The sequence below is a fragment of the Dysidea avara genome, chromosome 10, assembly GCF_963678975.1.
Source record: "Dysidea avara chromosome 10, odDysAvar1.4, whole genome shotgun sequence".
In the NCBI taxonomy this organism is placed as follows: domain Eukaryota; kingdom Metazoa; phylum Porifera; class Demospongiae; order Dictyoceratida; family Dysideidae; genus Dysidea; species Dysidea avara.
In genome coordinates, this window is record NC_089281.1 from 4,626,843 (window position 1) to 4,636,190 (window position 9,348).

At 37.7% G+C, this 9,348-nt stretch overlaps 1 protein-coding gene across 1 annotated transcript; it reads left to right on the plus strand.

Moving 5' to 3' along the window:
• The first annotated feature begins 544 nt into the window (after positions 1–544).
• LOC136236124 (gamma-aminobutyric acid type B receptor subunit 2-like) lies at positions 545–5,462 on the plus strand. The gene is made up of 2 exons (XM_066026225.1): positions 545–859; positions 3,167–5,462. Exons 1-2 carry the CDS (start codon positions 584–586, stop codon positions 5,162–5,164), a joined length of 2,274 nt encoding a protein of 757 aa, XP_065882297.1. The 5' UTR covers positions 545–583; the 3' UTR covers positions 5,165–5,462.
• Positions 5,463–9,348: the final 3,886 nt, after the last annotated feature.

The following is a 9,348-nucleotide window of genomic DNA, read 5'->3' on the forward strand; positions in this document are numbered from 1 at the left end:
ATATCGATCTACAACGTTGTGAAATTCCCTATCCGGCAGTTTTCCAAAACTGCAGTCCATACATGAATATAGCTACCCCGTGAATATATGAAACATGGTATCCACGAGCTTTTTCGGAACACCAAGGTCATTTTCCAACGAGTTCCCAATGTCCTCATCGGAGTCATCGCGCGTCTCTCACTCTCGATCCTCTGCATGAAGCAGTGAGGGGCCTAACCCCAACTACGAAGTCTATGATTGTGATTTATTGGGAGTATAGCGGCGCCCACCAATCAGCAATAACACTTAGCGTCAGTGTAGCTACGTTGGGCGCCACCGAACCATTTTGTGTGCACGTGGCGTGGGCGAAGAAAACTATAGACCTACACCGTAACCGACTACAGCAGAGACCTTGCGCGACAACAAAACAACTGAAAACCACGTGCACAAGATTTCGTCCAATCAAATCATTTCATTTTGAAGTTCAAACAATAATTACCGCATCACGTGATGTTTTGTTGTCGCGCAAGGTCTCTTAGAACCGCAGTACCGGATGTACGTTGTGTTAAGTAACTTTTCTAGCTACGGCTCGCATAATGCTGAAATGCCGTCATTAATTCAGAAAACATTAGAGCTTCTTTTGATGCTAGCCTTGCTGCTGAACCGTGGATCACATGGAACAACTCTAAACAAGACGTTACGAATACTTGGATTGTTTCCATGCCAAGGATCAACGCTTTGGCACGGAGAGTATGTTATACCCGCTGTAAGATTGGCAATAGACGAGATAAACAGAAACGACAGTATTTTACCTGGATACATATTAGAGTTAATAGAGGCTAACTCAGGTTGTGCACGCGACAGTGGAGTCCGTGAGTTTGTGAGAAATTATGATTATGATTATGATTAGATACTGGAAAGACAGCACTCAGTGCTGGTTACATCCAGGAGGGGGGGGGGACCCTCAAAACAAAAAGGGGGGTTAATTACAACAAATCTAGTCCAAAAATACAATTATTAAACTGTTCTAGTGACTCTGTATCGATGATGTGATTAGGGAGGTTATTCCATTGCTTGATAGTTCCTGGAAAGTAACTCTGTTGGTAAGCAAGTGTTCTAGTTGGAGGAATTATATATCTGTATTGGTGATGCAATCTAGTTGGATATGAAGTAGGCTTGAAATACTCAGGGAGCTGGATAGATGGCAAAGCGTGATGTAATACTCTATATAGTAAGTTCAAACGATCAATACATCTTCTGCTCTGTAGGCTCTTCCAATGCAGTTGATCCAACAGGTAAGTGACACTACTCATTGGATTGTAATCCGATGCTACCCATCTTGCAGCACGACGTTGTACCTTCTCTAAAGTATTAATTAAGTATAGCTGGTGAGGGTCCCAGACACAACTAGCATATTCCAGCAGAGGACGTATTGATGTTAAATAGGCTGTTATCTTAACTTCTTTGGAGCATTTACTTATATTACGTTTAAGAAAGTTGAGACTTTTAGTTGCTTTGCCGCAAAGATGATCGATGTGGTGGGACCAAGACATTGATTGGTGGAATATGACCCCTAGATATGGATGCTGACTCTTCAGTTCCAGAGCTTTATTGTCAATGCTGTAGGTGGTGAGCATGGGAGTTTTGCTTCTTGAACAACGTAGAAAAACACACTTTTCAACATTTAGTTTCATTTGCCAAGTTTTAGCCCAGTGGAAGACTTTATTTAGATCTTGTTGTAGGATACTATTGTCTTCTTCTGAATCAATAATTCTGTAAATAATACAGTCATCGGCAAAGAGACGAATCGAGGAGTTGATATTTGTAGATATGTCATTGATGTAAAGTAGGAACATTAATGGCCCAAGTACAGTGCCTTGTGGGACACCTGACTTTACTGGAACAAACCTGGAAGTTACATTATTTAGCACCACTCTTTGTTTGCGTTGTGTTAGCCAAGCCTTAATCCATTGATGAAGGTCTCCTTGTATTCCATAGTGTGATAGTTTCTGTAATAATCGTTTATGAGGAACTGAGTCAAAAGCTTTTGAGAAATCTAATAAAATTAGATCTATTTGTTTCTGTTGGTCCATTACCTTTAAGATTTCCTCTGTTAGCATTACTAGTTGGGATTGACATGAGTACTTAGGCCTAAAACCGTGTTGGCAATTATTGAGGATATTATTTTGGTCTACATGATTCATAATTGAGTGAAAAACAATATGTTCCATTACCTTGCAACAGGTAGAGGTAAGAGAAATTGGTCGATAATTATTAGCTGAGTTTCGGTTGCCTTTCTTATGTACAGGGACAACATTTGCTGTTAGCCAGTCAGTTGGAAGATTGTTGGTGGTAAAAGATTGAGTAAAAATTACCTGGAGTATAGGTGCAATTTCAGCTCTGCATAATTTCAGTATTTGCGTAGGAATCCCATCAGGACCTGGAGCCTTGCTAGTATCCAATTGTTGAAGTAAGTTTTCAATTCCTTCGGTTGAAAATATAATGTGGTCACAAATGGGATACGTAGGAATGTCCAGATTTGGAGTTTCGTTATCTTCGTCAGTAAAAAAAGTGTAGAACTGATCATTAAATGCATTAGCAATGTCAACAGAAGAAGTAAGCAGGGAGTCATTACTTTCTAAGGTGGTAACGTTTGGATGGTCTTTCTTTAAGTTCTTGATTAATGACCAAAATCGTTTTCTGTTGTTGCAGTGGGAGTCGTCAAATAGGTATTTACAGTAATTGTTATGAGCTTTATCAACTAAACTGTTAACTTCGTTCCTTAGCTTCCTGTACGCTTTCCAGTCGTTTTCATTTTGTGTAGCCTTAGCTTTGTTGTACAATCTACGCCTTTTAGATATCTTACGTTTAATTTCTCGATTTAGCCATGGAGCTTCTTTGCGATTCTTGACCATTCTTGATGGAACGTGCCTGTTCGTCATTTCAAAAATCATATCTTTGAAATTATTCCAGTTATTTTCAACAGGTCTTTTGTAGGGATCACTCTGGAAGAACAGGTCTTTAAAAGCTCTAACATCTTCTAGCATTGATTCTGTGTTTGCTTTGTGAAAAAGGTAAGTTCTGTGCGGATTGTTATTAGGTGCATCGCAAGTTGTATACAATGTAAAAGTAACTGCTTCATGGTCTGACATTCCAGGTACAACCTTGATGTTGTCAATAAGATTAGGTAAGAAATGCTCTACACAGCAAACTCCCTCAACCAATAGCCATTCTAGGAGCTGGTTGTTCTAGCTCTACCATCCCCATTGCCTCCATTGCTGGAAGAGATGATATTCGCCTCCCGCAACTGTCCTACGGAGCAACTGCGCCCTCTCTGTCCTTTACTAGCTCATACCCCTATTTTTATCGGACAGCTCCTACAGACGAGTCTACTTCTAAAGCAATAGTCAGTTTAATGAACAAGTTTAAGTGGAAACGTTATGGCATACACAATGCTGCAATTGGCACCGAGAATGCAATTGTGACTCTACATCTCAGCATGCAACGTCACATTGAGGGCTCCAAAGAAGTGTACTTTGGTGGCACCAGCCAAGATGCAGGTAGTTTTGAGGATCAAAGTTATTTTATAGAAGATATTCATTATACCGGCATGCGGATTGGTGTGATGTATGGGATCAGAGGGTTCGTTGGTGAAATGATGTGTTACTTATATCATCACAAACTGACTTATCCATACGTTATCTGGATACTGAGTAACCACCAAGGAAATTGGTACAATACTGAAACAGATAACTGTACTGTAGAAGAAATACGACAAGCTACACATGGAATAATTCATGTTAATTATCCAATAAGGACTAGCAGTGATGATGATGTGATCGATGTTACTGGTAAAACATTTAGGGAGTACAATAATTCTTATGTTGAGGAATCCAAAAAATATGCTTGTGAGAAAGGAGACCATTATAACTCGTCACTACTGAATAGCTGGGGTGCTGTTGCTTATGATTCCATGTGGACGTTAGGTCTGGCACTACACAAAGCTGAAGAAAAATTATCCGAATTCGATTCTAGTTTAGCCAACTTCTCATTAGGAAATTCCAATATTTCTAAAACCATTGTACAAGAGTTATCTAAAATTAGTTTTGCAGGTGCTTCAGGAAAAGTCTCATTTGATGAAGGACATAATCGACCCTTCACTATAACAATAGAACAAGTACAAAATGGAACACTTAAAAGAATTGGACTCTATTGTCCTTCTGATGACTGTTCAGAATTAGGTAACCTATCTCTTGATGATAGTGAATTATTGTGGTCTGTAGACAGTCCACCATCAGACATGTTCATGACACAAGTGTTATTAGCTCAGAGGTGGGCTGGAATACTGATGCTAGTACTTTTAGTGATAGGATTTCTATGGAATAGCTTTTCCTTGTTAGTCAACTTACGTTATCAAAATTTTTCTTCAATCAAAGCATCAAGCCCTCAATTGAACTACATGATCTTTGCTGGTAACAATTTATTACTGTTAAGTGGAGTCTTCCTTGTGGTGAAAGCAATTACAGAACATGACATGGTGATAGTTTCAACTCTATGTCAGACAACACAATGGATGTGTAATCTTGGACTGCTACTAGTTTTCAACACAACGTTACTGAAGAGTTGGAGGATTTACCGGATATTTCAATCTTTCAGACGAAATCCAGGAAAATTCATTACAGACAATATTTTTATTGCCATATCCATCGGTTGGATATTTATCCACACAATTTATCATGTGGTGTTCACGCTTGTTAATAAGAGTGGTGCTGCAAGGGAAAAGGTGTCCCCTATAGAAGATCGGCTCCATGAAAAGGTGGTATATTGTGTACCACCCAACTTTATTGCATTGTTTTACATTCCTCATTTTGTGATATCTTTCATTTTGTGTTTATTGGCTTTCTTGATTCGTAAAGTCTACCGCAAGCACTTTAATGATGCCAAGCACAAGCGATTTAATGATGCTAAAAATATTGCCATGTTTTTCTATACCATTGTACCGATTGCTACAATCTGTGTAACTATATCAAAGTTGCTATCTTTTATCGACCAAGTTTACAACATGGCAACAACATCCTTGATACTGGAGTGTACTGCTATTTGCTGTATTGTGTACATGTGCCAGTTGACATTGTTTGTACCAAAAATGTTACCAGTCCTCAGACACTTGTACTGTCACAGATAATATGATAGTATGTATTTATGTTGTATTTGCACCCATGTCAGCCCGTATTTTTTCTGTCAAAGGTATGAACAATGATTTTTAATAGGCTAGCTGACTCTAACAAATGTACAGTATGGACTGTTAAAGTTTTCTTCAATTTAAAAGTGGTGTACTTATTTACTTACAGTACTGCTGTATGTGTGCATAGAATCAGCTGCCTGTTATCATACCCCTGTCATGCTGTGTGCCCCTGTCATGCTGTGTGTTTGTGCATGTTAGCATAGTGCTTTAATTGTTATTTTTCTAGTCTATTTTTGAGTATTTATCCCCAAATACTATGGTCATTGCTCGAACCATGCGATCTATTATTAACTCTTACTCAAACTGCATAAGTTTTTTTCCATCACACTATCACTAATTTCTAGTTGTAGAACAAGCAGCTAGAGTTAGTTTTATATAGTAATTCATAATGTTAAGCACATAATTAACTGTGGAGCTACTTAGCACATAATTAACTGTGCATGGAGTTGTTTTCATAAAAAAGTCAGCATTCTTTTCATAGCTATCTATCTTCCATACAGTGCATAAACTAAATATAGTACATACTTAGCTACCACAAGTAATTTTTGGTCAGTATAACTTCAGCTACTCACTGCTATACAGTTTTTGTAATTTTTCAGATAACTACAAGTAATTTTAGAAAACATTACATGATGATGTTATGATCAGTCGACCTGCATGCCAAACATTGTTAACTCATTAGATCAGTCATTTTGAGAGCTTCAAATTCTGGGAGTATGAATAACATATAGTATACAGATATGATGGGGAGCAATTATTTTTATGGGTGATTGACTTTACTAAGAAAGGAAACTTCAATTTCCATTCACAAGAATTTGGTAACATCGATGGTTGCTCTTACTTGATAATATAAGAATCTGATATAAAGTTACTTTGAATACTTGACCATTATTGCCCATGCATCCTTGTCATGTATATAGCTAGCATATCAATTAACTATGTACCGGTTGACAAGCCTGTTTATATATATAGAATTATTACTATGTCACTAGCCAGTGGTTCTGTGTAATATAACTTGAGTGGTGATTTACTTTGCATTCAGTATAGTGGCTGCTAGCTAGCGTATCTCACGGGACCACAATTTATTTATTTGATAATTACAAAGCCCTTAAAAGGTAAAATGCTAATTTACAAAATCGTAGGTTTCATCTGCTGTATAATTAATATTTGTATAAATCATTGTATAATAGCAAAATTTTCAACACTTCTAAATCTCCTAATTCCCAAATCACATACACTGTACATAATTTCAGTGCCACAATCTAAAGCACACGAAAATGACAACGATTATAATTATATTATTGCCACAGGTATACATCCATCAATCATCAACCATGGTCCATCAATGTCAACCATGGTCCATCAATGTCAACCATGGTCCATCAATTATTGATGGTTGTGACTTACATGCACCTGTTATTGACCAATTCCAAGAAACCATGAACGTCTTGCTATGACTTTATAATAGTAATACAACTATGCAAACTTTTAAACCACTAACACTATTATACAGAAGCTAATAGCATTGTGGGGCATGAAGCCTGAGGAGTCTATGTTAAATTCAGTGTTTTGATGTAGGCAGATATATGGCTGTCAGCACCATGTATAGTACGAAGAATATGTCAGCACATTGTTACTACTATACAGGTCAGGCTGGCATATTAGCTACAGATTGTGATTATCATTAAGCTATCAAACAACAAAATGATTAGGAGATCTGGCATAGCAGAGTTCAAGGCACAGCAGTGCATGTCATCATTCAGTCATTAATGAAATCTGCTGCATGACATTGCTGTAGACATTGTAATATCTGGCTATATGACGCCTAGCTAGCTACACGCGACTTCTCTCAGCTTTACTTAGACAATAACTAATCAAACAATAGCATACATACAATAGATATATATATAGATCAGTTACAATAGAACAATATGAAACCTTTACAACAAACCATAATACATTAGGAAACTATACAGCTACAACCACATAATATAACATACAACTACAACCACATATTACTACAGACATATAATTATGATATTGTTTTAACATAGATAGTATACTACAGACAGTCTGTGGTATACTATCTATGGTTTTAATGACACAACCATAAAATGTATATATGCATTGATTGTGTTGCAACTAAGAATGGCTCATGGTGCGTGTCTCAAGAGGGCAGCTCTCAAAAAATTCAATAGTCTCACATACCTGGTGCCAGTTACAGCTGGGTGGTCCTTTTGGCTTTCCTCAGTCACTGTTGCTACACAAGAATTAAATTGAGGCCTGAATGGAGGCATGAAAAAGGACTAACAAATAAGGAATTAGGCTGGATATAGTTACCATGGCACTGTCAGCAACTGTACAGACATCGACACTGAGTGTCAACTGGTATACAAGCAAATAAGGAAGTTTAGTAAACATTTGTAACATGCAGCTGCCACCCAATAGTGGAAACTTTAACCCACAATCAAAAGTTCTATGGTATAATTATATACATAGTGCTCATGTAAATTCAGTGATACAAAAACTGGTGGCCTGGACTACTGGACTCATACTTTTTTCTTTCAGTAACTATTGATCTAATCCAAAACAGCCAAGCTGTAAAAAAAGTGTGCTGCCCTCAATAAGGCTATGGTGAAAAAAGATATGAAATCCAAGGTGGCGGCCAAGAAATGGCTGTGATGGTAGGTTAATGGTAAAAATTATAATAACAACAATTCAGGTGAATTTGGTGCCACTCAGTTTTGGATTAGATTTCACTTCTTTTTGTATTTGTATACCCCAAAGCCGTCCTATGGCTGGCTTTGGGGCTTTTTTAACCTATCTTTTTTTCTTTACTGCAGGAAGAAGAAGCATATGTTAAATAGTTTAAATATTTCTGAATTTATCAGTAAATGTACAAATTATATATATATAATACATATATTTATTACAGAACTCTCTACATGGTGAACACTCTACAAGGTGACTTCTTCTAACTGATCTCTCTACAGGGTGAATTGTTTGCAGCTGAACTCTCTACAAGGAAACTTCTTCTAACTGATCTCTGTACAGGGTGAATTGTTTGTAGCTGAACTGTCTACAAGGTAACTTCTTCTAGCTGATCTTTCTACAGGATGATTTGTTTGTAGCTGAAGTTTGTAGCTGAACTCTGTATAGGTGATTTGTTTGCAGCTGAGCTCTTTACAAAATGGTTTCTTTGTAGCTGAACTCTCTACAAGGTAACTTCATCTTTCTACTGGGCAATTTGTTTGGTGGTTTGTTTGCAGCTGAACTCTCTATACATGGTGGTTTCTTTGTTGCTGAACTCTCTACAAGGTGAATTCTTCTAGCTGATCTCTCTACAGGGTAATTTGTTTGTAACTGAACTCTGTACAAGGTGCTTTTTTTGTAGGTGATCTCTCTGCAGGTTGGTTTGTTTGTAGCTGAACCCTCTAAAGGGTGATTTGCTTGTAGCTGAACTCCTTACATTGTGTCTAGTTTCTAGCTGATCTCTCTACAGGGTAATTTGTTGTAGCCGATCTCTCTACAAGGTGTTTTGTTTGTAGCTGATCTCTCTGTAGGTTGACTTGTTTCTAGCTGAACTCTCTACAGGGTGATTTGTTTCTAGCTGATCGCTCTACAGGTTGATTTGTTTGTAGCTGAAATCTCTACAGGGTGTATTGCTTGTAGCTGAACTCCTTACATTGTGTCTAGTTTCTAGTTGATCTCTCTACAGGGTGATTTGCTTGTAGCTGATCTCTCTACAAGTTGATTTGTTTCTAGCTGATCGCTCTACAGGTTGATTTGTTTGTAGCTGAAATCTCTACAGGGTGTATTGCTTGTAGCTGAACTCCTTACATTGTGTCTAGTTTCTAGCTGATCTCTCTACAGGGTGATTTGTTTGTAGCTGATCTCTCTACAAGTTGATTTGTTTGTAGCCGATCTCTCTACAGGGCAATTTGTTTGTAGCTGAACTATCTATAAGGTGATTTGTTTGTACCTGATCTCTCTGCAGGTTGATTTGTTTTAGCTGAATTCTCTACAGGGTGATTTGCTTGTAGCTGAACTCCTTACATTGTGTCTAGTTTCTAGCTGATCTCTCTACAGGGTGATTTGTTTGTAGCTGATCTCTCTACAAGTTG

What these genes read in the sequence shown, in the direction of transcription:
- LOC136236124 (XM_066026225.1), top strand. Translation starts at nt 584, where the DNA reads ATGCCGTCATTAATTCAGAAAACATTAGAGCTTCTTTTGATGCTAGCC. An exon ending in ACAGTGGAGTCCGTGAGTTT is followed by an intron (nt 860 to 3,166) that starts GTGAGAAATTAT and finishes CAATAAGATTAG; the next exon opens with GTAAGAAATGCTCTACACAG.